This window comes from Anopheles moucheti, chromosome 2, assembly GCF_943734755.1.
Source record: "Anopheles moucheti chromosome 2, idAnoMoucSN_F20_07, whole genome shotgun sequence".
Taxonomy (NCBI): domain Eukaryota; kingdom Metazoa; phylum Arthropoda; class Insecta; order Diptera; family Culicidae; genus Anopheles; species Anopheles moucheti.
The window spans coordinates 22,196,802-22,224,555 of NC_069140.1; the positions used below are offsets into that span (position 1 = coordinate 22,196,802).

Sequence of the window (27,754 nt, forward strand, 5' to 3'; positions counted from 1 at the left end):
AACGATCGATTCTGTCAGACTGGTGGCGCAGCATCCGCTCGGCGCTGGGCTGGCAATGGTGTGTATTTATAGGAGCGCACGGATCGTCCTGAAGTCATACCAAAGAACAACCTTGGCAGGAGAACATCAACCCGTACGAGATCTGCGCGTCGACTCCCAATCCACACGTGTTCGTGCAGTTCTGTTTCAGTGTCGCGTAACGTTTGCCCGTGTGCCGTTGAAGTGAATACGCGTCCCGTAATCAGTGCAGTGTAGCGTTCTATCTATATCAACGAATCATGATTTCGAAGGTGAATAGACTTTTTTTAGGATAATATGTCGATTTGTTGTTAATTAGGTGCTCGTTTATAGCTTGCAGTAACACATAGAGAGTCGTGAAAGATCTTTACAAGTTTTAAGTCAATAAGCTTTGATATATGTTGAACTAGTATGTTCCGAGTTAGAACTGAAGTTATTTCCAATGTCTGTTCCATTCTGTTCAGATGTTTCCTCCTTAATAATTAATTTTTTTTTCTGAACAAGATCTTCGAGAGTACCAGAAATTCAGATGCAATGCAGAGGCTTATTTTATTAACAAGATCCTCAAGAAGTTCCAGAAGCGTTCTGTTCAGATGTTCTCTCCTTAATAATTCATTTTTTTCTGAACAAGATCTTCGAGAGTACCAGAAATTCAGCTTATTTTATTCACAAGATCCTCAAGAAGTTCCAGAGGTTCCTCAACAGATTCTAAATAGATTCTAGTTCAACTTTATCACGATTCAGTAATAGCTCCAACTTTCCCAGATGAACTCTCACATTGTAAAAGTTAAATAGAAAAGAGATAATCAAGATGAACTAGATCAAGATGTTAGCTAGTCAAGGGTCGAACCCAGAACATTTAACTTAATTGAAGAACGCCTCCTCAATCTTAAAAATCAATCTAGAAGAGATCAAGGGAATTAGCGGTAGTCCTAATGTATTCTAATAATAAACGAATTAACAAACTTGTCTCCCAGGTACTGCTGGTTGCCGCTTTGGTGGCTGCATCCGTAGCTGCCCCAGTCTATGGACCACTCTCCTACGGCCCCGCCCTATCCTACGGTTATGCGGCGAAAGCCATTCAACCACTGCACACGGTAGCAGCCGCACCGGTTCTACACGCGCCGGCCGTCGTTGCTGCCGCACCGATCCTGAAACACGTCGAAGCCTACGACCCGAACCCGCACTACAGCTTCAGCTACGGCGTATCGGATCCCCACACCGGCGACTCGAAGCATGCGGAAGAAACACTCTCCAACGGTGTCGTCCACGGTAGCTACTCGCTGACCGAGCCGGACGGTACCATCCGTAAGGTGACGTACACGGCCGACAAGATCCACGGGTTCAATGCCGTCGTGGAGAAGAGTGGCCACGCCATCCACACGGCGCCGGTGCTGAAGAAGGTTGTAGCTGCGGCACCGCTGGTACATGCTGCCCTACCGTACTACCATCACTGACCGTGGTAGTAGCGTAACGTTAGGCGCAAAGCACACGAAGGAAAGATGCTGTAGATACACGCACATTAGCATTAGATGTCAACCAAGGACGTACTGTTAGTAATTGCAATTACGATAGTAAGCAACTATTGAAGGTTAATAAATAACAACAAAAAAACTCACAAAATACCAGTATAACAACAAAATAGCAGTAGTAACGCACGTCTGTTATGTGTCGATCTCCACACCTTCTGGCGGATCGGCTGGAGAAGGAAGTGGAGCAAAAACGATGCTAGCTGGTGTGCGGTTAGCCATTAAGTTGCTTGTGTCCATTTGGAGAATTTATTCACACAATGCTCTACACCATTTTATCTGTCCTCTTTCTTCTCAATAAAAAAAAGGTTTCACAGATAAAAATCCAAAACCTGCAGGTGTTTGTTGAAGGTTCGAAGTTGTTCGTCGGCGTGTAATGGACGCTTAGTTGCGTGCGCACGCGCCCGGTGTAATGCGGTGTGAGCGCTGTTACGTGCGTTGCATGATAACGCCTGTGGAACGTCTTAAGACTTGCGCTCATTGTCTCAATTATGCTTCTGGACAGTAAACAAAACCCCAACCGTCCGGTGATCCTTTGGTGCGTCCAATTTTCCCATGACCTAGTTGCAGTGCAATTTTTCGTAGAACGTCGCACACCATGGCGGACGCTTGAACCCGAGAAGAACAGGGTACGAAGTTAGGTTTTGTCACACGCATTAAGATTTACTTTCGCAACAAAACGCTTCTAACGTCAGCCACTTGGTGCCCGTTTAAGGTTGTAATTAACCCTTTGCGAGCTAGCGACCGTTGCGCAAAAGTGTCGCTCTCGAAGCCACCAAAGTTGTCCGTCGCCAACAATTAGGTCGGTTTCGATCTGCACGGAGCACACCGCGGCTGGGATCTTACCGTACGATCGATCGCGCTGTACGACCGCGAACCCATAACCTGTACCGGTTCTCGCTTATATAGGCGATAACATGGCATGATGTGTGAGGCATTGCTGACGTTTGAGTGAAGTTTAGTGCAGCCGTGAATATCCTCCAGAATCGTGTGCCATCTCATTCGCGCACTGATCAAATGCTGACACTTGCCATGTATCCCACATGCCGCATGGAGGACGTGCGGCAATACCAAGCTACTTCCCAACCAAGTCGAACGTTGCCGTTTTGCTTTACGCAATGTCCACAAATGCGGCGTGACCACGCATGGTCGCTAGACGACATTGCCCCGCCGCTCTGGTACGAGGCAAATCTAGGCCAGTTACCGGGCTGCGCTGCATTTTTAACCATACTTTTACACTACTAATTGATATTCGCTTCCATTTTCCCGTGCCCTGTTCGGAGCGAAAGAGTACCCGCCCTGGCAGGAATTCGTATGCAGTGATCGAAAATTCATTACCATTCCGTTGGAATTTATCGCACGTCGTCGATCTATATGAATGACAATTCACTTTCAATATGGTGTCCTGGTCGCAATGCCACCATCCGATGCTCCGGCACGCTGTTGGAAAAGCTTTCTGTTGCGGATTTGTGGTTCGCCACTTTGGCCCCACGCAGCTTTCAACCGCTGCTCGTGCTCATCGACAATGACTAACCGATGAGCACCTGTGTAACCGTCTGCCAATGTTGTGGAGGTAGGAGCAGATTTTATGTCTATAAGAAAGTCCCAAAGATTGATGTACATTTGGTAGCAATTAACATACAAAAAGCAGTGGTTTCTTAATATCGAGTTCCTTCGTATGTTGTGATTCATTTTTAGAACTTTACTTAACTGTAAAGCAATTCAAATGAGTGAAATCAAAAATATTTAAGAGCGACCGGTTCTTAAGCACGTTACTGGTGAAGGCACGCTAGGCGAAAGCGGCCTAACAAAAGGACCTAGCTCTATAAACATCTTCGTTGGGAGATGCTTTTATTCTTCTTGGGGAAGTCCTTAAGAGCTGTAATATGCTTGTTTAAGTAACTATATAAAAGGCAATCAGTTGCCGGAGATCATTTAGGCATGACGTTTAATTGTTCTAGGAGACGAATCGTCTAATCTCTACCAACAGATTAGTGATCTCTACTGCCAGATGTCAAACAGACCCAGACCTATCAATAAGATCATTTTTAATTGCTATACCTTATCCATCTAATGAATCATAGAGCTGGTGCTCGTTACCTAACACCAGCAATGGCCTTGAATTGTTTGCTTGTCGTGCCTCCAACATAACCTCGGATCGTGCTGGTCCTGTCCATTCCTTAAGGGGAATCAATCATTTCTACCTATACTTTCTTTGGGGGAAAGCCTGTTTTTTCCTCACTGCAAGACCATTTCCAACCTGTGCAATCGTCCCCAATGGATCCGTGCCCTGAACGGGGACGACGCGGCGAAGCGAAACTCCGAAGGCATCGCGTACACCCGCATTTTGAAGTACCGATGAAGAAGACGGTGTCGTTCCGTATGTTTTTGATAAGCGAACGTGCCCGGAATCACCGATAAACGGGGTGGACACCGTACCGTTCGGTGAGTGAGCAGGGCCGGGCCATTCGATCAGCGGATGGCCTTAATATTTGTCACCGTCCACACGGGGGAGTCCGTTTTGCATTGGCCGGGGACATCTGCAGCACGGCCAGCGGCCGTGATATGTAAATGTACGCGATGCCCACCGAAAGTTTGCTGCTGTGTAGGGCGGGTGAATCGTTGATCGGAATTGGGATTTGGTTTTTGGTATAAAAACGATTCGCAACCATCGATCAGTACGTCAGTCAGTTGCGCTTCACTTCACTAAACGGTGTGAAATTTCACTACTCAAGTCTACAATGTGTTTGCTCAAAGTAAGTGTGGTTCGATACGGAGTCATGCGTAGTTATCCACACCCGGGGTGTTGTGCCAAAACGGTGAAAAACATGTGTGCTATATCTGTTCGTTGTGTTCTTCCCTACTTTTTTTTCGCCCCACTCGCCCTTAGGTTGCCGTTTTCGCCGCCCTAGCCCTGTGCGCTAGCGCTGAGCCTAAACCAGATCCAGCGTTGCTGGCCGCTCCGTTGGCGGCTCCACTCGCCTACTCGGCACCGCTTGTACAGGCCCCTGTTGTTGCTCGCTCCTTTGCCGCTCCGGTTGCCTACTCGGCGCCCGTTGCTTACACTGCCCCGGTGGTAGCCCGTGCCGCCTATGCTGCTGCTGCTCCCGTTGCGTACAGTGCGCCAGTGGTAGCACGTGCTGCTCCATTCGCTGCTGCCGCGTACACGGCGCCGGTTGTTGCTGCTGCTCCGGCCGTTGTTGCTGCCCGTGCTGCCGCCCCGGTAGTTGCTGCCCCGGTTGCCGCTGCACCGGTCGTGGCTGCCCGTGCCGCACCGGTTTTGGCTGCTGCTGCTCCCCTGCAGGCGGAGTTCACCGATGCCTACCCACAGTACCAGTACGCGTACAATGTCCAGGATGCGCTGACCGGTGACTCCAAGACGCAGGAGGAAACCCGCGACGGTGATGTCGTGAAGGGATCGTACTCGCTGATCGAACCCGACGGTTCGCGCCGCATCGTCAACTACTATGCCGATCCGATCAACGGTTTCAACGCCGTCGTGCAGAAGGACGTTCCGGTTGCCGTTGCAACGCCCGCCGTTGCCGTCGCTGCGAAGACCGTCGTGGCTCCGGCTGTAGCTGCCAAGGCCGTCGTTGTCTAAATCGATCCAGCGATGCATTTGTTGTGCGCCGTGTATATAGGACCAAGCTCGGGTGTAAATAGTGCCTACGCCTGCCAATTTTTACCTACAACTCCAACTCTGCCTGTACAACGAGGTCCCGCGTCACCTGGAAACGGGGGGACGACGAGCAAGATCGACGACGGGATCTGCGAGCTAACTTTGAAGCATTCGTTCATTTGTACATAATTTCCACTGTCCTGCCTGTAACGCATCTCAACCACACTGACTCTCCTGTCGCACTTTCCCAGCACTGTATCCTTGCACTCCTCTGTACTCCTTCCAAAAACTCCTATCCACCCCGTTCCTGATCCAAAATTGTTGTAAGATAATGAAAAGAAATGCAAGAAAATCTGTTTTTTTATAATGAATTGAAAAAATGTGTTTTATTTGTTGTGCGGTGTGTAACTGTGCGCTTTGGTACAAACAAAGAACAATCGATGGTTTTCCACCTCCTGAACTGATTATCATAGATGACTTAAATGATTAGTGCAATATTATAGCGTCGTAGCGTTTTTATTGCTGTTAATAAAATGTTATTGAATGTCGTTCTTGTTTTTCTCCATCGTAGCAACCGAGAGGAAGAGTATTGGCGACTATCCCATCACGAAAATGTGGCCCGTATGCGGCTGAAGCTAGAACCGGACCTGTATCACGATCCACACACGGCAGCCGCCAATTTGCGTGACAATACTACGTCTACCTCGCAGAGCCGCCGATTATCATCGGAGTTCGGATCAACGTTTGCACCAGCAGCCATGGGCGAGGAGAATGCCGATGAGGAGATGCTGCTGCTGGAGGAGGAGATGAGAAACAGTATGGAGCCGCAAGTGTAAGAAATGCAGCAATCATTCATATACATCTTGTACTAGCTTCTCTAACTTACTTGAAATAACTTTCAACAGCCCGGAAACATCCGGCAAGGAGAAAATCGTCATCTCGCAGGAGTGCGAACTGATCACCCTGATGACACGCGTGAAAGGCAGATTCGATCTGACTACGAGCCAGATAATGTTTACCGAAATAGCATCCCTGAAGGACGATGGCCAGCGACACGATTTCAAATGTCCGATCGGTCAGCTGCGTGAGCTCCACCTGCGGAAGTTTAACTTACGGCGAAGCGCGCTAGAAATGTTTCTGATCGATCAGACGAGCTATTTCCTGAACTTTACGACACGCACGCGCAACAAAATATTCACCAAAATCCTCAGCCTGCAGCCACCGAACATTCTGTACGGGTCGGGACGGTCGCCGGCCGAGCTTTTGAAGTCATCCGGTTTGACGCAGAAATGGGCGAATCGCGAAATATCAAACTTCGAATATCTGATGCATTTGAACACGATTGCCGGTCGATCGTATAACGATCTCAGTCAGTATCCGGTGTTTCCCTGGATATTGGCCGACTATACGAGCGAAGTGCTTGACCTGAACGATCCGAAATCGTTTCGCGACCTCAGCAAACCGATCGGCGTTGTCAATACGAAGAACGAAGCCGAAGTAAGGAACAAGTTCGATGGGTTTGAGGATCCGTCCGGAATGATACCGAAATTCCACTATGGCACCCATTACTCCAACTCGGCCGGTGTGCTGCATTATTTGATTCGGGTCGAACCATTCACCTCGTTGCACATCGAACTGCAGAGCGGTCGGTTCGACGTTGCCGACCGTCAGTTCCATTCGATTCCGCAAACCTGGAAACTGCTAATGGACAACCCGAACGACGTGAAGGAGCTTATACCGGAGTTTTTCTACTTTCCGGAGTTTCTGAAAAACATGAACCGCTTTGACTTGGGTGTGCTGCAGATGACGAAGGAAAAGGTAGACGATGTGGTGCTACCGGCATGGGCCAAAACGGCCGAAGACTTCATCGCGATCCATCGGCGAGCGCTGGAATCGGAGTACGTGTCGCAGCATCTGCATCACTGGATCGATCTTATCTTCGGCTACAGACAGAAGGGTCCGAAAGCGGTGGAGGCACTGAACGTGTTTTACTACTGCTCGTACGAAGGTGCGGTCGATCTGGACAAGATAGCGAACCCGGTTGAGCGTGAAGCCGTGGAAGGGATGATAAACAACTTTGGCCAAACGCCTTCGCAGCTGTTGCGGGATCCACATCCACGCCGTTTGTCGCTGGATGAGCTTACGATTCGTTTGCTAAAGCTAGAGCTAAAGCGACCGGATATTACCCTTATACTTGATCGCGTGCAATGCACTGCGTGCGATTTATCCACCGACAAGGATCCAGTCGTTTATCTGAGCACACCGAAAAGTCCCCCAAGATCGTTCCTGCAAACCAGCCCGGATATGCTAATCACGGTCACTAAATCGGGTATTCTGGGTTGTCACAGTTGGATGTCGTTCGATAAAGAGCGAGGATTTTTGCTGGAAATAGATGCCACCACACTGAACCTGAAGTAAGTACATTTGTGAAGTTTGTTTTGGCCTGGAATATAATGAGGGGATTCGTTTCATTTTCATTTAATGTAATAGAAATCGTAAAAAGTTGATCGGTCCATTTCATCCATCGGTGACCCTCAACTCAAAACTGTTTGCAGTCAGCGTGGATGCAAAGTATATCTATGCCGGAGGGATCTGGGACAACTCAGTGCGTGTTTTTAACATGGCACGTGGAAAAGTTGTTGCATCAGCAATAAATCATTTTGGTACATTTCTGTTTCTTCTACTGTTTTCGCCAATAACACACTAGTAACTAACAAAGCTTCTGTTTGCTCAACAGATGTGGTGACTTGTATCGCTATGGATAACTGTGGTTCGTATCTGGTGACTGGATCAAAGGACTGTACTTGTGTTATTTGGTCCCTTAGTACGAACAGTGGCGCCAGTCAACCCACAGGATCTAATCTGCAACCCAACACAGCCGCGCTGAATCAGAACCTAGCCGGAAACGTGGTGGGCAGCGCGAATGTTGTACATCTTACCAATAACCTCACTCCGAAACCGGTACACACGCTGTACGGACATGACGATGCCATATCTTGTGTAGCCATCATGACCGAATTGGACATTGTCGTTTCCGGCTCGTTGGTATGATTGCTGAACATGAAAATTTGATGTAAACTAATGGAAATCGTTTTTTTTTCAGGACGGTACTGTGAATGTGCATACCATCAAGAATGGACAATTCATTAGGACAATAAATCCCATCGGGTGTACGGGTCTGAGAATTGAAATATCCTTCATTACGCTATCGTATCAAGGTTCGTAGAAAGTGAAAGATTAGTGGATCGCTTGCGGCTGATCATGTTTTTTTTTTGTTGTTGTATCAGGTCATATAGCCTTCTCGGCACTCGATGACACCTCACATTCGGTGCACGTGTTCAGCATTAATGGTGTTAACCTCGGTTCAAAGTACGTATCCGGTCGTGTAACTGGGTTGACCGCAGCATCCGACTACCTGGTGGTTTCGGACGATGCTGGCGATGTTACGATGAGCCGCCTGTATGGGTAAGAAACTAACTATCCCGGCTGTTGTATGACTTAACGATGTTCGTCTAATTTAATTAATTTTCTTATAATTAAAGACTAAAACCCATCTTCGACATTCCTTTGCACGTCCCGACGCAAACAGTTGTCGGAACAGGGGGTAATACGCATCTGTTGGCGCCCCTACGCGATGGAAGCTTGGGCGTGATCGGAATCCAACAACCAATCGTTTATAAAAAGCATACCGTTCTAAACGTCTAACCTTCCGCAAGATTCCACGTCTGGTACAAATACCAGTATTTATGCTAGTTACATCCACGCACAGTCAGTATTCCAAATGTAGAAATCTAATTCGAACCGTGTAGTTCTCTCCTCAATTAGAATCATGGTTTACAATATTCAGTGTCAAAAGGTGTCGTACTTAATACAGGCATGCGTTATGTTTTTATTGTGTGTTTTTATATTTTGTTAATTTTATTTTCGCCAAATTGGACTAGTAAACAAATCATTGTGTTGTCATAAGAAACCTACCATCCTTTGCGTGTAGAATGTAACCGATAGTAACAGAGCATGAGCTCAATCGCAATTTTTCCTCAGCATTCATGCATTTGCAAACTGCTTTCCCCTGCTGTATTATTTCTTGACGACGATAACATAAACAAATATTTCGATAAGAATCCTTTTAATAACGCAAAACTAAAGGTCTATAAAGTAGAATAATGTGAATGTTGGACATGTTGTTATAGCTGAATATTGGAACGAAGGTACATATTGTTTTAACATTGTAAACAAAAACACGGAGAAAAGTAAAATTTGTAACCAATGAAAATAAATCACAGACATAACGTTGAAATAGCGCAAGAACGCTAGTAGCAAGTTGTAGCAAAACGACACTGTATTGTTTCCTAAAAAAGAAAGTGATCGTGAATAGATTTGCCACTGTGAGTACCAACCGGCATCGGTTTGTAGTTGGTGCAGTATTTATGTTGAGGTTCGTGAATGGAAATTTCAGTTCACAATTTCGAAAAGATTTTTATTTAACATCTGATTTATATTTTTCCAGATTGTTCTTCTCACTGCTGTTACAACTCAAACGAATAAACTATACTTCCACAAATTGTATTTTGAATGCATTGACACTTAAGTTGTAGCGAACATGCCGAAATCAGGACTGTAAACTATTAAAATTCAGCACAAAATAACAAGTTCCCTTCGACAGCCAGCATTTCTTCAAAATTAAACTGCTCGTTCGAAAAGATAATACCCTAAACCACAAACAACAAAACAACGTTCCACATTGTTTGATGGGAAGAGCTGTCAAGACTGCCATTCGATTCTGTTAGTTGGGCACACAGAAAGGAAGACGCCATTTTGAACTAGTGAAAACCAAGCTACCCGGTTCCGTGAAAAAGTTGCATGATTGCTGTTTGTGGTTCGTCTTGACGTGCTTTTTTAGTGATATTTACCAACTGCTGCTTGCTTCGTGCATTGGATCCATTGTGTGCAACGAAATAGGGTAATTAACGTCGTAAAAAAACCATTTTATCAGGGTACGATTCGGTGTACCAAACAGCGGAAGTGTCGCCTTGTTGGGTGCAGAAGTTTGGTTTTGTTCTGCCGCAATTTAAAGACAATAAATGCTATTGGGTGTATTTTCATGAAATAAACAATAAGCTTCGTATCTTCGCAACAACTCAAATTATACGGATTATTTATGAAACTATTTCCGTGTGAAATGCTTGCGAAGAGACGTAGCAAGGTGCATTATTGATTTTTCAACCTTTTTTTTTCTTCTCAATTATTACGTAGAACCTCTTGCCAAAAGTGAAGAATCTGTTGCCAAGTGTAAAATTTACATAAATAATGATGGATATGTCCGGTCCACCCAGGGGTGGTTATCGTGGTCGTGGAGGACCACCACGCGGTGGATACAGTGACCGGGGCGGGTTAGTATTGAAAAAAAAGCTACATTGTTATACAAATAGTTACAAATCAATTTCCTCTCCCTTTTAGTTCACCATTTCCCTTCAGAGGACGCGGCCGTGGGGGTGGTCCACCAATGGGTCCACGCATGGGTATGGGAGGCGGAGGTCCGCCGATGATGCGTGGACGTGGTGGTATGATGCGAGGCGGAGGACCACCCAGAGGTATGGGTGGTCCTCCTCGGGGCGGTGGTCCACCAATGTCTCGTGGTGGTCCGTATGGGGGCGGTGGTGGACGGCCAATGGGTGGTCGCTCCAATTACGGTGGTCCATCGTCTTCCGTGTCGAACGGATCGGGACCGCCGGCCGCTATTGCTCAAGCAGAGAACGGCGATGCTGGCAAGGTGCCAGAAACAAACGGCGCCGCAAAAGCCGTCTCCACAACCTCTGGTAGTGGAGCGGGAGGAGGACAAGGTGGAGCCACGGGTGGTTCCGCAAATTCTGGTTCGGGATCGGCCCAGGGCGGTACAACCGGTGGTTCCGAGGCTGAACACATGTCGCCCAAGCAATCGATCAAAACGGCCGATTCGAGTAGTTTGGCCGTCGCGTCGCAAGAATCGTCGATACAGTCCACCCATTCGTCGGCACCGTATCATTCGTCACCGCGTGGAATGTCCCGCGGACGGGGTGGTTTCATGTCCCGTGGTATGGGTCGCGGTCGCGGAGGTGGTGGAGGTGGCGGTTACGGTGGCGGCGATTACGGCGGACCTAGACCGTTCCGCGGTGGAATGGGTGGTGGTCGGGGCCGTGGTGGTGGCGGCGGAGGCTATGGTGGTGGTGGTGGTGGCGGTGGATACGGAGGAGGTGGTATGTCCGGCGGTGGGTACGGTGGTGGTGGTGGTGGAATGGGAGGTGGTGGAGGTGGCGGAGGATATGGCAATGTGCCACCATCCTCGTACAACCCGATGGGCGGTTATGGACAGAATAACGGTGGTCCGGGTGGTGGTGGCTACGGCCAAGGACCTCCACCGCCGCGCCAATTCGATTCACGACAGCCATCGAATCCGTCGGCCGTACCACCCATCAATAAACGCGGTGGTATCCCTGGCGTGGGCGGTCCTCCGGGACCGAAACGTGGTCGTTACGATGCAGGTCCGCCAACTCGTGCGCTACCCCCGAAAGCCATGCCACCCCATCACGGTTCGGCAGCTCCCGTTCCTTCGTACAGCGCTCCTCCGCAGCCGATGGCCAATCACGGTGGTTACAGCGATCCGAATGCGCATGCTCCACAGATGGAGCACCAGTACGCGCACACAGCAACGGCCAATACCGGTGGCTATGGAAATGCCGCAGCTCCACAATCCGGCTATGCCAGCAACGGCTACAGTCAGGGCTCGTACGGTAACACGACGATGGCAAGCACCGGATATCCCAGTACTGGCACGGAATACGACACAACACATTACGATTACAGGTACACATGAGATCTTTTATGCCAGATAATTAATTCGCTCACTTTTACCTTTTTCAGTGCAAAATGTTGAGTGTTTGTGGAACGCAAACTGAACGCTATTTGCTCTTTTGTAGCATTGTGATCAATTTTTTCAGCTGCATGACTTGTTCTTTTAATTAATAACATTCGTAAATTGTCTTTCTGCGCCTCATTTTTACGTACAGCAACACGGCCACGTATGATACACGCTATCAATCTGGCTACACGCAGGACTATAGTCAAACGTACGGCACTACCACGGATTACAGTGCAGTGTCGACAGATACCTATGCGAGCCAGCAGTATGACGATCGTTCCACTGCCTACAGTGGTTACGGTAAGTACGCTCAAACTAATCATTCCCCACTGTAGAGTTGTATCATTCGTTTCCAAACCACCTTTATTTTGCTAATTAAATGATCTATACCTGTTCTATGAGAATTCTACCGTTGAACAGTGATCGAAGCTTGCTAAAACACTCCCATTGTTTGATAACGGATCGAACTTCGAACATGTGGGGCCCCCAAACCAGATCGATCTGTAAAAGAAAAATCAGTTTACGAATTTAAGAGGCCTCTTTATTTGACCGTTGAAGCGTTCGCGAAAAACTGAAGGAATAGTGTACAGCACGGTACAGTACGATATCGTTTCACAATAGATGTGTATATACTATTACATGAGTACCGATACAAACTTAGTTGATACTTGAGAGCCGGCTCTTACATTGAATCATTCGTTCTAGAACACAAGAAACAATGCAAGTAAAGCGCTATTACTAATGAATGATCTCTGGACTGAGTTCGTATACAACAGCCCAGATGTATTGAAAACGGGCGATGTGGAAAGACATTAATTTGCTGCGGAAGCAACGAAATATAATTTCAATTATAATTTTATTTAGTTGATTATTAAAATTCTCCTGTCAAGTGTATGTGTGTGGGTTTGATAATACGGTCGTAGTTGAGCAAATTAAAAAAAAGGATGAATATTTAGGCAACATTCGTGGATGTGTAATTTACATATGATGTAAAATATCGAATATTAAATGAATGGAACCAGCACATGCTATACATTCAGCTGTATACGAATACTAGCAAAAAAACAACAACAATTCAATTCTAAACAATGAAATTATGCAACGACGTACCCGGAGCATCAAAGAATTATATATTATGCTTTCAAGACGCAATCGAAAACGATGCTATACAAATTGGAAAAAAGTAAATGAAGAAAATGCACTTGTTTGAAAAACAAACAAAACCAACACCACTGAATTAAAAGTTGATCATGGATATATATAAATGGTTACAACTTTTTGCTGCCGTGTTATAAACGAAGCTAAAGCTAAAGAGAAATTATGCAATCATAACCAATTATCAGTATTGCAACTGATTAGAGAAAAATATGGTAAATGACAAACCCATCGGGAAGTAAAAATCTTCCAACGGTTAAAAAATGTGCAATATATAAGCACGAAAGCAATACATAAGAATGTCCAGGAAAATGAATCCACATAATCACATGAAACGAAATAAAAGTAATGAAAACTCAACTGCGATCGTCGGGATAATAGGGACGGGATGTTGTTTCATTAGTTTGAAATTATGATTTTACCATAGATCAATCGTTTTTAGTAAGGACTTTTGGCAACTGGACAGTACAGTGCAGTGAAACATGAAGGCCACACGCGACCATTGAATTTATTATTCTTGAAATGATATTCTCCTTGTGATAGACCACAGTACAAAACTGGGAAATACGAATTAAACGCATTCACAAACAACTAATGATACTCTTTCTATATTAGATTACATGCAAATAGCTAACGGCAAATGATTCGATCTTCTTTCCTCCCTTTTAATGCCTCATATATCCTTTCCTCCAAAATCACTGGCCCTTTGCTAATTGAAACCACCAACCACTCGATTCGACCAAACATCATCAATATTTCATTCTTCCCCAACTATAGACGCGCAAGCGTATTCGCAGGGCTACGCCAAAACCGATCAATATGCGCACAGCGGTTACTATTAAATGCGCGCGGCTTAGAGAGCGAAATAGCAAAACACAAACCATAAGCAAACCAAAACGCCAGGGATTAACAAAAAGATTGCGAGCGCGGCGTGTGTTGTGGTGTACATCAAAAGCTGCAGCTACAGGCTATGCTACAACCACCGCTTTTACTGATCGATAACGGCGCAACTGCTACACGCATACGGCAGTGTAACACACAAAGATTAGCAGCTTTAATGCTGTGGCAAATCTGTAGTCAACCGAAGGTGCGTGGTGTGCGCGTGCCGCCGTCACACCGCTCTCTCCAAGCAAATGTGAAATCATACGGCAAAAATGGCGGTTTTGAGACATCAAGAAGAAGCAAAAATAGAAGAAGTAACGCAAAAATGGTAAAGCCATACCCGTGCATAGTTTCAACGATTAACCACAAACCAAAACCCAATAGCAAAAGAATGGTTCACCACCGTATCATCGCGATACAAGTGAGAAAGGGTGTGGTAGAAAAGGATCAATATCCTCGATTAAATAGTGTACAGAACTAAAGAAATGGCAACAGGGGTGACACCGGACCACAACATCGAAATTGATAAGAAGGCAGTAGCATTCATTTGCCGTATCGGGCGGGATATGCAAACACTTTAAAGCAAAGAGTAACATTCATCGTGAAATGGTAGATTTAACTTGTCGTGTTTGAATCAGGCAGATAGTGTGTAAGCAAACTTAGTAAGTAAGGGACAGTAAGATGATAACTAACCTACTACTACACAGGAATGTAATGATGAGTGCGTAGGAGAAGCGCGGGTTGGTGGTCAGCACTTTTAAGAAACCACCACAACAGCTTCGTTTTAGGTTGCATAAAGTCATAGCAATTGTGAGGAACAACACATACAGTGCAGCAGCTATCCAACGTTCGATTAGGTTTATATAATCTAACAAGAATCCATTGAATGAATATCATAAGGATCATGCTGCTACCCAATAGTGCATGTATAGAAACTATTGTTTACAAAGATAAAACACGGATACAACTTCCTTTGATAGACGCTTTATAATAATTCTTTCGTTTAAAGATGTGTAGAAAAAAAAACCCTTTTCTTTTCTTACAATTCTGACCTTTATCTGATTTCCCTGCGGACCAAACGCGGCAGCGGTTGTTGACTGTTCGTACATCGTGATTATTTTGTTGAAGAAACTTCTTCGAAAATCTACTATATAATAGCTTTTTTTTAAATTAATGTATCTTTTAATGGTTTCATTTGACGATCTTAACTTGCTTATTTTTATTACCTTTCCCCTTGTTTTATTGTGTCGAAATCGAAGCGAAAGTTAAGCACTCTCACCTTTTAAACTTAATTCTATTCAATTTTATATTGAACAAATAAATAGCAAACATACAGATAGAACTAAATGAGGAGCCGATTTGTAAAATGACGAGGTGTAGAATGATAACACATTCGAAGGATTGCATTAGACGCATCTCGTATGCAGGGTAGGCTTTCTGATCAACAGGAGGGATTATGGTCAGAGCATACACGTTCACAGGTAGAGGGCGTAGATGTTCCAGTAGAAGTTTGGTTTATCTTTGAAAGAGTAGCGCCTCTCTGTATGAAGGAATACACGGCGTAGAGTGCACGTAATCGAGCGCGAAGAAAAAAAAAGATTAGTTTGTGTACAGGGCAAACTCAGCGCATCAATAAAACCGTGGAAACTATTAATGGAAAATCAAACAACAGATACAACTAACCATAAATAAATTTGGTACCAACCGTACATATACATAGGTAGCGTTTCATTCCTTTATGGACCTAATTAGAAACACGGGGGAAAACAAGAAAAAAATTAAAACTGGAAACAATCATATAACGATGGGGGAACAGGTAGTCGTATGGAAATCATCACACAATAATATTCAAAGCTTGGGAAAAAAGGGAAACACAAAAATAAATCTCCATACGCCATAAAACTATCGAACACCACCACGATGTCACAGGTCGCAAAGAAGGACCTTGATACGTTTGTAGCGAAATATGTACTACCTGTACCCAGCCCTCGACGGGTGAGAAACAGTAAAACCCAATAATCTACATACCGAAGACGATACCTGGCGAAGATATCTTTTCCTCTTTTTAGTTTCATCTATAACACAACGAAAAATCCTTACCGAAAGAGCCAAAAGTACCTGACTGTAAGAATATTTTCTTACCTGTCTACCCAGCGAACGCTAAAATTAAACGATTTCCAAGAAAACGAAGCATCTTCTGTCCATGACTTAACGTGCCTTCGTAACAGGCAACTTCTCAACCGCTGCAGTATTTTATCCACTGTTAAAAAAGTTTATGCAAAAGATTAAACACATTTACAATTAAATGTTTGCGTAATATGAATGAATTTTATAAATCATAAAAATCAGAAATCAGAAATTATGACATTATAATTTGCGGGACTTTTTGCGACAAGAGTTTTTAATCATTTTATATTGATGCTTACTTTATACACAATTTCACAGAGGTATGTGCATCATGAATTAACATTTAGTGGAGTTCGTTTGATAGAAAAGAGATGTAACAGCCGTATATTAAACTACGATACAATCAATTAACATCCACTTTAAGAAATTCTATCAGTCCAAAAGATTAGTCCGGCACTTCTAGTGTTAAACATGCAATACACTTTGCAAGAAAGGGCATTTAAATGGAAAAGAAGTGTTTTTCTACTTTACTCACGCATGCATATGTTGTAAGTAGTGAGTTACGCGTGTACACTAAATGGGGAAAGAATGTTGATGCTCAATTGCAGACAACAACAGCAAATTATGAAACAGTACGAAATAATAGCGAATAGAAAGAAAGCCATTAAAATTGGTGATAAAGAAATCGTTTTACCCACTTCCTTCGTACGTGTGCAACAACAAGAGTTTTCCAACATGATCATGTGGTGCATGTTTCGACCATTGCGTTGATTATGTTTGGTACAAAGCTAACAAATGATATAAACCGATGTGAAATGATGCTAAAAACTTTGAATGCGTAATGCTAAAAACTGATGATCATTAGTACCGTAATGAATACATTAACCTGCAGTAACGCGGATCTGCAAATGGGTATTGAAAAAGTACAAATTTTCATACTTTTGCGTCACAATGGGGGCATATCACACACACACACCCACATGTGGAAAAACATATATGATAACATGAAAAGAAAACAAGGCAAACGAGCCGAATAGTTTGGAGAAAAAGTAAAAAAAAACAATGAGAAACAACATAATTCTGCGACCAGTGGTACGACTTAAAAGGGGAAACAAGGTAATTATTAATACTATATACTTTATATTTTATATTAAATGTATTTGAAGGAAAAGATGTGTGTGTACCGACTAAGAAATTTGACCGCTTTTACATATGAATGAATGATATATGAAGCAAGCGACTATTTGTTCATCGATAAGATATAATAACGTATATATTCAGTACAATAGTGAAACAACAGTTGCTAAAACAAAAAAGAAAAAGAAAAAAACAATACTCAAAAACACAATGCTCGTCATCGTTAACGTTTCAAAAGCATAGCTTTACTCACGAAACATAATTTGTTTTGGTGGGTGGTCTGAGCCAAAAGCAAGTGTAAAGCGCGAACAGTGCACATGATGCTTCGCAACATGGACAATAATGAGTTGCCCACGAATCTTCACAAAGCAAAATCTTGTGCAAGTCCATTACACACATTAAACATAGAGTTGATAATGTAATCAACGATACGTAAAAGGTAAAATGGAAAAAAAGCAATCCATTCGATTTCTCATCAGCCGATGCAATCAGCTCATAAACATTGCGCATGCGCATTAGACATGGTAGATAAAATGTAGGAAATACGCCCAACATTCGAATGTCTGAAACATTCTGCTTCATTTTGACCGTATTAAAAACCAATCTGTGATAATGCTACGCTTACTATCTGTAAAACATGGAAAGCAGGTGAAATTGATTTAATTTGACAAAAGGAAACGATGCTTCTTTAGTTGACCGGTTCGTACGTGTTGCAACCATCAGTTAGATGAGGACATTGATTGTGTTATTAAGTATAATTAATCTATCGTATCTACAACAAACCATGATGATGCTTCAATCGTTTTAAAACTAATGATTGGAAAGATCTGCAGCTTTATGCCTTAACTCTCAACCATTGGAACCAGCAGCGGATCCTTAACTCTCCAACAAATGACGCACAATAGAAGTTCAGGTATGAAGCCGAATGACTCTAAGTAATGTGTCCACGGGTAAGTTTGAGCATTTACTATTATCATGTTATACTATGCGAAATAAAGACATTTTCATCAGCAATTTCTTCGTTGTCGTTATTGTGTACAATCAAAGCTGGGTCTTGCAAATGTTCTATGTAACCGTCGTTTTAACATTGCCCATTTCGCCCGATTGAGGCGAAAAATTCGCCCCTTTGCAAATGTTTCTTCTGTATGAATATCTGTACTAGGAATTCAGAATGAGATTTAGTGTAAAAAGATAAGATGATATAGATATGCTGAAGGTATGAAGAGCACAAGACAAAGGATAATGAATCATTTTGCCACTCCAAATCCGTGTACGATCTGCGTTCAGAGAAAGTGTCCCAAAATGGCTTTTTGGGTCAAATAGGATGCTGTCAAAAGACGGATAATGAACCAACCTTCATCTGTGCATTGAACACATTTGTCGAAGTGTGCGTGCACACATCAATGATGAAATTCCTAAAAATTGTTCCAATGTGTGTATGTGTGTGTGTGTGGAGAGCAATCTTTTGTGCTCGCTACCGTGCTAGTTTACGCACAAAATCCGTGTTTTAACATATAAATGGGCTTAACTTCACTGTCTTCTCTGCTTTTAGTTGCCATTGCCTTGCTCTGTGAAAGGATTGTGCGTTAAGCAGTGCAAATTGTAGCCGGCGTCGGTCATATGCCGCTAAATCCGAGAAGCATGCAGTGTGTGTGCGAGCGTGCGTGAAACAAACGGGTACACACACACATGTGAGCGAACTCGAGGTTGTCAATATAAAAGCAGGCGAAAATTTTCAGAATCGGCCATTTCTTTTCTGGTGGTGAAGCGGATCGTAACGTACGTAACGCTGGTGCGGGACGGTTCCCTCAGACCGGGTGTGTTCCGGTTGTGCCCCAAGCGGGGGGCAGCTGGGCAGAATCGGATTAAAGCTGCATCTTCAACGTTTCTGAAGAGCGTGCGTGTTAGCGAGTGTGCAGTTTCACGTGCTAATCGCCGCTGCGTTGCAGCTGGATCAGCGGCTAGAAATTTCGGCCCCCGTGTATTGGAAGCATGATTTTGTTCCACACAAAATGGCTGCCGTTTGTGAAGCTCATCTCTCACTCGTCAACGTAACTGGCGTTGGCAGCTGTGACTTCCTAAAGCGGGCGCGGCGTCCCTGCAACTTCAGCATCACCGTGTACCCAGTCGCCTGGCAGCTCGATAGAATATGGGGTAAGTTCGCGCTTAGTGTTAGATCATCGTGTCCGTTGCTTGATGTAATATAATTACTAATGTTCAGCATTTCTATCGTTATATCATTGCAGACGAGCGAGCGTCCTAATTAGGAAGGCGGCACAACCCCGATGCGAAGAATTCTCTTAAGAATTCTTTTCATCATCAACACCTAACCTCAATTCAGTAGCTCGTAGAGCTTCTTCGGTGTGTTTGAAGCGTAGCTTCTTACAGCCATCATCGTGTTCTCGTTGATCACACTGAAGCGACGCGTGTTTCCGGCGACGACAACGCGAAAGAGCGGATTCATGAACACAGCGGCAGCATTGTATGTGAGTATGTGTGTGCTCACAGCGCCCTGCTGATTGTGGATTTTGGTCTGTTGCCAGTGGATCTTCTTTATCACAAGCGGGACGACCGTCGTATGAATTGTGGAATGTTAGTTATTTGACTTCCAGATAATTCATATTGTTCGGTCGCCCTCTACCTCACGAATATGGAGGATAACTTCAAAACAACCACTTAAATTTCGGATGTAACATCTAGTAAAAACATTGCTTCTACTACAGCAAGTTGTTTATTAGAGCTGATACTAGTTCATAGCAACCACTTGAATTTCGGATATTATTCAAAGCTAACATCATTAATCAACCAAACAACCACTTGAATTTCGGATGTTAACATGTGATATGCGTTACTTATATCCTCTGCTGTGCCTGCTTTGTTGTAGCGCTCTCTGATACTAGAATAAACGTGCGTGCTTACCGTGCCGCGAGTGCATGGAATGTTGTAAATCATAAGTTCATTGTTTTCATAGGTTACTGTTTGAAAGAAAGGCAAGTTTTATGAAGACGAAAGAATTGCTGCTGTAGGTAGTATGAGCACGTACATTTTATTAAGGAATGTAGGTTATGTAAATCGAGCTTGGCAGTACAGCTGGAGACCAGGAAGTTAGGCTCAGTCATCAACATTTCATTTATTTATTTAGAAGATTTCTGCAAAGATATGAGAATGTATCGTCTTTATTTAGCTGTATCGTAGCTCCATTGCGACCCACTAAGCAACCGCGAGTACCGCGTGCGGTTTAAATGGCCGCAAGGGTCACGCAAGGTTCGGATTTTAGTTAAGCAACCTGCTAACAGCGTCATAGTACGATGTCGAACAATTTGGCTATTTGCGGCTGTACCTTCCAGCAATAAGTTCCATCACAAAAACGACTATTTCAAATGTCCACTGCACAATGAAAAAGAGCATCAGCGGTTTAAGATGCTCGAAACGAATAGCCACATAGGGGTGTTTGTATGCACCACGTTTATGATGGGCGCTAACGATGTGCAACAGAAAGCAATTCAAATGTTCTTGCCGCCAGTGTAGTTGCATACCGGATTCAAACATTCTCTGTTGGTGCTTCTGAAATCGCTTACAAAACACTGACTTTTCGCCAAACACATAAAACGGAAGATTTTCGTACGCATTAGCGGGCAGAATGGTGTAAAGCATACCGTAGCCCTCGATGTTATCGACAAACATTTTCTCAGCCTCCAGCAGCTGGCGATTTTCCAGCAGCGTAATCCCGTCGAATAGGAATGTCTCTCTCTCGTATGGTGCAGTAACCATTCCGGCGAGCAGCACGTTCACATAGGTGATATCGTCATTTTTATAATACACCGTGATGTTTCGGTCGCGTAAATCTTCCAGTGTCATAGCGTCCGGCAGGCGGGGTGTTTCGGTAAGGTACGATACCAGCTTCGCCTCGTATGCACACTTTAGCTGAAAGAAGAAAACTATTAACGCACTCGCGGTCACCTTCTCGGCATGCTTCGTAAGGCGCAGTTTACGCTTCTCGAATCCAAACAGTGCCAAGGCAAGAACATTATTGGCGAACAGTGTCGGCGAGCAGAGTTGGAAAAGTTGGCATGTGAGAAGCACTGCAAATATGATAGCCCAGCCCGAAAGTTCAAAGGGTTTCAGCAGCATTTCCCATATCGTCAACAAGCGCTCCTTTGGCGTCGCAATTGCCATCTGTCTCATGGCCGTACAGCTGACGGTATATTTGTTATACTTATTCACAACGAACCGATTCACAATGAAATTTGTTCCATTGTAGCGAGCAATACAACGACCGTAGGATTCATTTGTCCGACATTGAATCTCCAGCAAGTTAACTGCAAATTGTTGCACTTCCGCAAACAGCACGAAGAGCGCCATATCCTCACCATTCAGATGGTCGCAAAACTTCGACGTATAGTAATCTTTAAAGTACGCAGCCGTGAGCAGCTTGCGCTGCATGGTTTTTGTCCGATCGAAGAAAAGTTCGCTGAATGCCGGGAATCCTGTGTGGGTCGTGATGCGCATCGGCTCATAGTGAAAGGTGTACATGGCATCGTCGTCGATCGCGATCAACGCAAAGTGGAAAACCATTCTCTCTGCCAAGTATGTCCCGACTAGCCATGGTTGCACCAAACCACTACGGCGCACAAACAGTACCACCGTGGGACATTCGGACGGGATGTTGGCAACCCACTGGTGGATGGTCATGCTGCCAGCGATCTGTTCCTCTCTACCCCACACTATTATCACCATGTTGGGCTCACGAATGGTGGGCACAAGCTTGGCACGATGGTTGGCTTGCAGTAGACTGGTGTGTTGGGCGTGGAGTTGATGTGCCAAGCTGTTTAGTATCGAAGAATGGGTAGAATTGATGTAAAATTCCAGCAACCAGCAATTAAACACTCCTAAATGCGCTTTCTGCAGGGTGTTCGTCAAATTGCTCAAGTAGCTTATAACATCTTCCTGTCGGTCGGCTTGTACGGTGGCAGGAAATGTGGCGAGAAACGCAACGCACATTGCAACGAACCAGCGACCCATGATGATCTTCGATTTACGGGCAAAGATACACTAAACTTTGAAACAGTAAATATTGGTGAGTAGAAGAATCCTTGCAAAAGTAATTAACTCCAGTGGGTAATAGATAACAATTTATGGGAAAGCCAATGAAGAAGGGAATTGTAAAATATTCATAATTAAACACCCTTGGCTGTTGCAATTCCGTCCTGTAATTGTTTTCAATTTCATTATGTGAAAGTTATTAGAAATGATACCAACATACTCATTTATCCGGAGCTGCAACCGCCTGTCGTGGTTATGGCCTGCTGTAGGAGTCTCCTAATCAGTTCACGGTCGTGCGCCATCGTGTGCCATCTCTCAACAATAAAAATGTCCTCATTCGATCATTTCCTTGAAAAACCCGGTACATGGGCATATCGGTCGTTGCAGGCGCCGCATGTCCGTTTTTGATCAATTTTGAAATTAAAATCAAGCGTTTACTTATGACCCTTTTACACTGCTCATATGAATGGTTGAAACACTCACTCATTGTAATTGGGTGTGAAATACGACGTGTATCGTACGTTAATTTAAACTCCATGTTGTGGAAGATTTATACATGTAAGTAATGTTTTCTTTCATAATTTTTTTATAACTTCATCAAGTGTTAAAAATCGTAGTGTAAATTGTTTATATTGATCACTACAATGAGTGAGATGCGGTGAGTAAAACGAATGCTGAGATATTCTTCTCACTCATGCGTGCGCTAGGGTGTAAACATATCTTCACAACTAATGCCCAGTGTAGTTGATACAGGGGTTTTCGGGTTAGTTTTATATGTTTATGTTATTAAGGTAAATCGAGAATGTACGCTGCTCTGGCATATATATAGATGAAATCAATAAATTAACACGTTGTTGAGGTTTCCTTGATACATTTTAATGTCGTTTTCGAATAATTCGAATTCGAATAATCGAGCACAGTGAACGATCGGAAATACTGGTCCGAAGAGCCCTGTAATCGAGCAGGCTATGGATGAGAGTCTCCACACCGTTGTACGCTGTGCCATTTTCAATCGAACCGTCGTGCGAGTCGGTCCGCATCGCTCTGTCTCCTCCGCGTCAACATTGGTGCTCGTGTGTTTGCGTGGTGCGGTTTGTTGATTGTTTGTTTAAATTGTTTAAAATTGGTGCGGCCGGTGGTTGTTTTGGTCTGTTCTGCAGCAGTGGCCTAGCCATCCGTGTGCTGGGTGTGGAAACTCGCCAAGGGCTGGCTGGGTGGTGCCAGGTTTTGTGTTTGATCGTCCTGTTGAGTGAGAAAACGTGTACCGGTGTGCGTTAGTGTGGTGCTAGCGTGCGTGTAGGGCAGGTGTAAACAAAAAGTGGCTACCTAAACAAATGTTCGATCAACAGCAAGCAGAATCGTAGCGGCAACGGTGGAAACCACTTTGGGATAAACCGGTGCTGGAGAGATCGAGAGTGAGACAATAATGTAAGGATTGTTTTAAATATGTATTATTAAGCACTTTATAGCTTCTATGTACGCTTTGAAGAAGCATTAATTGCACCAAAATGCAATGTAATATTTCGATTGAATTTGCAGTTTTTCTGAACTTTTCTCAAAGAGTCTCAACTAATGATGAAGTGTCTGTGGCATTCATTCAATCTTAAGGAAACCTTGTATGTTAGAATGTTAGAAAGCGAATGGTTTAGAAAGCGTATAAACGGAGCAAACTAGAATGTGAGTGAAAGAAGCGAAAAGCACTGCAATAGAAGAGATGTAAACCGATTGCGTTTAGCAGCGAGTTCCAATACCCGGTCGATTCCTATCGATTCCACCGGCATTCCTTTTGGTTGGGTTGCAGAGATACCGATCGGAATTAGGCAATGAGATTACGTTCAGGAATTTCTTTCCGCAGGCTGGTTTCGAGCTTTTTGAGAGTCGATAAAAAATGGAATAAACGGTGTTGGCCTTATTTGTGAAGGAAGCGGGGTTTGCATAATGCGACCAATTAGTTTAACAAGACTGGACCTGCACGCAAACTGGTGATGTACGAGAGACATACTCCGTACAGTGAACCAAAACCAAAACAATAAGGAATTCTTTAAAATGAATTTTCCTTCAATTGAATTTTCCGTCGCTAATCATCCTAAACTGAACGGACGGTCTCTTACTGGTGTACCGCCGGTTTTGAATAGCGCATCTGGCCCGAAATCTAATTTCGCTTTAATCGTAATATCAATTCCCCTGCATATTGTCTCCAAAATACGGGAGGTTTACTGCAAAACAAAAAAAAACGGTAGATGACTGTTAAATTGAATTTGTTGTCCTGTGCTGTCCTGTCCAGTTCCAAAGCAAACCAACCCAATGGCTAATTACTTTTCACCGCACGAGCGAAACCCGTTCCGGTTTGCGATCTTCGTAGGGAAAAGCACCGACCGCAGAATGGGTAGCAAAAATCGACCAGCCAGCCACAGCACAGAACTGTCTCGCACAGGGTGGAGCTTTAAATATTTAAACCCCCTGTTCCCAGTTCCGACGTGTGGTGTGGTGCCGTTGCCATCCGACGCTATCAATGAAGGAATGCACTTTTTGGCTGCGTTGTTTCCTTGTGCAGCATTGGATAATCCTTGCGGAATTAGCTGGTTTAAGCGGTGGTGTACAACTCGATTTTTCGGAATGTATCTGTCACTGTTTCATTCTTGAGGGATGTTCAATTTTGAATGGTTCCCTGAGGTCCTGAGGGTATAAGACAATTCCGATCCGAAGCTTAAATTGTTTAAGTGCATTCAATCTAACAATATGTTATTTGGAATAACCAAACCCCTTAGGTGAAGTGTCATGAAAGTAAGCTCTAAGTAAATAAACAGGGTTTTTAGGTTTAACTAACAAAGTTGGATATTGTTTAATTAGAATGTGTCGTAGCTGTTCTTAAAGTCTTCCCAATTTCTAGAACTATTGATCTCAATTCATACACATTCGATTTCACCAGTACATATTGAAAATTGGAGTGCTTTTTTGAGCAATTTTGTGCAATTACGCCTCAAACAACATTTTATATTAGTGTCTGTCCTAGCAGAAAGGATTCTGCGTCTACATTGCAACACTCCAGTTCAACTTGAACAAAACCCAGAAATGACTGCTACATTGTCACTTAAATTGGAAAACCCTGTAAATGCCTGTACCGTGGCAGGAAAACATTTTTGCGCGCATTGGGTAACACCAACAAAACCCTGCTTGTGGAAGAAGAATTCCGGGCGAAACGGTGGGACCCAAATTCTAATTCTTTTCGACCTCTCAGGGTCGTCCAAGTTCGGCCGATTGTCAGCCCGTACTCCTCACCGTATTCCTCACGGCATGGTAAAACAACAAAAATGCTACCTTAGGAAAAAAAACTCCCATCGCATATTCATTCATCTTTTCGAGCATGTTGCGATCCTTCCGCAATGTGGCCAAACTAACGAAACATAAGTGGCGAGAAGGGTTAAGTCTTTCCACTCGATCGCGGTACCGTCTCGTGTGTCTGTGACTCTGTCGCAGAGTTGAGACCTGTTTCACCAACAGGGAGATTTGATCTAAGACGAGAGAGAATTTTGTGAAATCTGTATTGAAGAATATTCTTGTTATACTTAGCTAAAGCTAATATATTTTTGGTTTAGAAAGAATTGTTCACTTCTTTGACGCTGCATTTTTAGAGGAAATTTTTGTTTTAATCAACATCTAACCGAACGAATGATTTGTTTTTCTTTTTGATTCGATTTTTTGTTTTCATCATTTTGTGCACAGAGCAGTTGTGTAGAGGCGCACCATTTGCATTTTTTGGCTTTTACAGATTGCAAATAAAAAAAACTTGCAATCAACGAGCGACAAATCGGACGAACTTTGGACAATGCACTCAAGTAACGTGTGCGCTTGGTACACAAAAACAATGTTTTGCATGAAGGCAGCTTTTCAAAACTTTAATGAAATGGAACAAAGTGTGTGTGGTGTGTTTTTTTTATTAACTTGTTAAATAGAATATTCTATACCACGGGCAAAAATAGATTGGCAAATTCTGATACGATGCCGAAGAGTTGTTGGGGTTGGAAGCCGAAGAGTGTTGTTTTTACTTCTTACGCAACAGTAATATTGTTTTCCTCTATTTCTTTTTTTCCCGATTATGATCGATGAAAAACATTGTTCAAGGTCCAATAACACATTTTGCATTACGAAAAAAAACTCTTCTGCTTTTTTCGTACTATATTGATACAGGGACCGGACCGTATGGTGTGTAAGCGCGACCCAGCGCTATCATCAAGTTCCCAAAAATGTGTGAAGCAAGCAGAAACAAGCTAGTTCGATAGGACAAAAAAAAATGTATAGAAAGGAAAACATAATTTAATTGGTTATCTAACAACTAGCCGAAAGACAAAAGAAGATAACAAAATTAATCAAAAAAAAGCAAATGAAAGCGAAAAGAAAAACCTGAACTTGCGGAATTTGAAACCAGGAACAAATTGTTGCCAATGTGAGCCCCTCCTAAAGGAACAAACGAAGCAACAAACAAAAAATACACAAAAATATGTTAACCTAAACTTAAAGCAGAAAAACACATAACACAATTTTTAGTCGCAACGCCAGCCAAACGTCCCAAAACATGCGTTCGCGGCACAATTCGGCACACGGTTGCCGATCGCGGTTCCCATTTTCGGTGTGTGTGTGTGTGTGGGGCTAATCAAGAATAGGTTGCAAACATGTGCGTTTTGGTGTTTTGGCCTTCCGGGTGTTGCTCTTTGCCGAGTGGAGCCGGAACCGGAGAACGTAGGGTGGCCAGGGCAAGGGAATGATGCGAACGATTTCTTCGCCGTAAGCGTATTTATTTAATTTCGGCTTTGCTGCTGGGGTTTTTTTTTCGTTGCGTACAGTAGTAGTATGGTGTTAAGGTGTACCATTTTTATGATGTGTTGTTGTTTTTGTTCATGTTTCTTGCTCTATTTCTTTTTTTCCGTTGTTTTTTTTATGTGTTATTTTCTTCTAGCTTTCTGGTCACTATTTTACTTTTAAAATATATTGTTTCTGCTTAGTTTGTTAATTCTTGCTACTTTATAAGGCTGAGTTCTTTATTGAAGGCAACGCAAAATGACTTACTCTTTCTTGAACAGTTGACCACTCACAGGAAGATGTCTCATCAAAGATGTTTCATCTGCCACACACGCGTAAAATATGCAACATTAGGGGTAGAATGGTATTTTCTTCTCTCCCCATATCCTATTTGTGTGACGTGGCCTTTTTGGTATCTCTTCGTCACTGGGTGTGTTATACTGGCGTATTTTTTTGAATCTTATTTCTGACCCTTTTACTGCGATGATTTGGCGAGTGCCATGCTGGTCGAGATTCGTTCCGAGAATTGATTCATCGCCCAATTTGAAGTTT

General features: G+C 43.6%; 5 protein-coding genes across 6 annotated transcripts in view; 4 read left to right on the plus strand and 1 right to left on the minus strand.

Moving 5' to 3' along the window:
* Positions 1-9,719, plus strand: part of LOC128299346 (neurobeachin-like protein 1) — a 47,865-nt gene extending 38,146 nt beyond the window's left edge. The window contains exons 14-20 of the mRNA XM_053035279.1: positions 5,738-5,998; positions 6,072-7,580; positions 7,657-7,829; positions 7,904-8,211; positions 8,270-8,384; positions 8,454-8,631; positions 8,709-9,719. Coding sequence (XP_052891239.1) covers positions 5,738-5,998; positions 6,072-7,580; positions 7,657-7,829; positions 7,904-8,211; positions 8,270-8,384; positions 8,454-8,631; positions 8,709-8,871 — 2,707 coding nt within the window. The 3' untranslated portion in view covers positions 8,872-9,719. The remainder of the gene's footprint in view (positions 1-5,737; positions 5,999-6,071; positions 7,581-7,656; positions 7,830-7,903; positions 8,212-8,269; positions 8,385-8,453; positions 8,632-8,708) is intronic.
* LOC128299587 (cuticle protein 21-like) lies at positions 4,289-5,440 on the plus strand. Its single transcript, XM_053035592.1, has 2 exons — positions 4,289-4,303; positions 4,438-5,440. Exons 1-2 carry the CDS (start codon positions 4,289-4,291, stop codon positions 5,146-5,148), a joined length of 726 nt encoding a protein of 241 aa, XP_052891552.1. The 3' UTR covers positions 5,149-5,440.
* Positions 9,720-9,976: 257 nt separating the features above from the next.
* LOC128307497 (uncharacterized) lies at positions 9,977-17,314 on the plus strand. Its single transcript, XM_053045378.1, has 5 exons — positions 9,977-10,126; positions 10,420-10,556; positions 10,624-12,006; positions 12,210-12,361; positions 13,994-17,314. The coding sequence occupies exons 2-5, from the start codon at positions 10,474-10,476 to the stop codon at positions 14,056-14,058; spliced, it is 1,683 nt and encodes a 560-aa protein (XP_052901338.1). The 5' UTR covers positions 9,977-10,126; positions 10,420-10,473; the 3' UTR covers positions 14,059-17,314.
* Positions 17,315-20,686: 3,372 nt separating this feature from the next.
* LOC128299347 (uncharacterized) lies at positions 20,687-22,384 on the minus strand. The gene has a single exon (XM_053035280.1). It carries the CDS (start codon positions 22,382-22,384, stop codon positions 20,687-20,689), a length of 1,698 nt encoding a protein of 565 aa, XP_052891240.1.
* Positions 22,385-23,555: 1,171 nt separating this feature from the next.
* LOC128309903 (extracellular sulfatase SULF-1 homolog) overlaps positions 23,556-27,754 on the plus strand; it is a 49,175-nt gene continuing 44,976 nt past the window's right edge. For both annotated transcript variants that reach the window (XM_053046402.1, XM_053046403.1), the window contains exon 1: positions 23,556-23,833. The gene's annotated coding sequence lies outside the window, so the exon portion shown is untranslated. The remainder of the gene's footprint in view (positions 23,834-27,754) is intronic.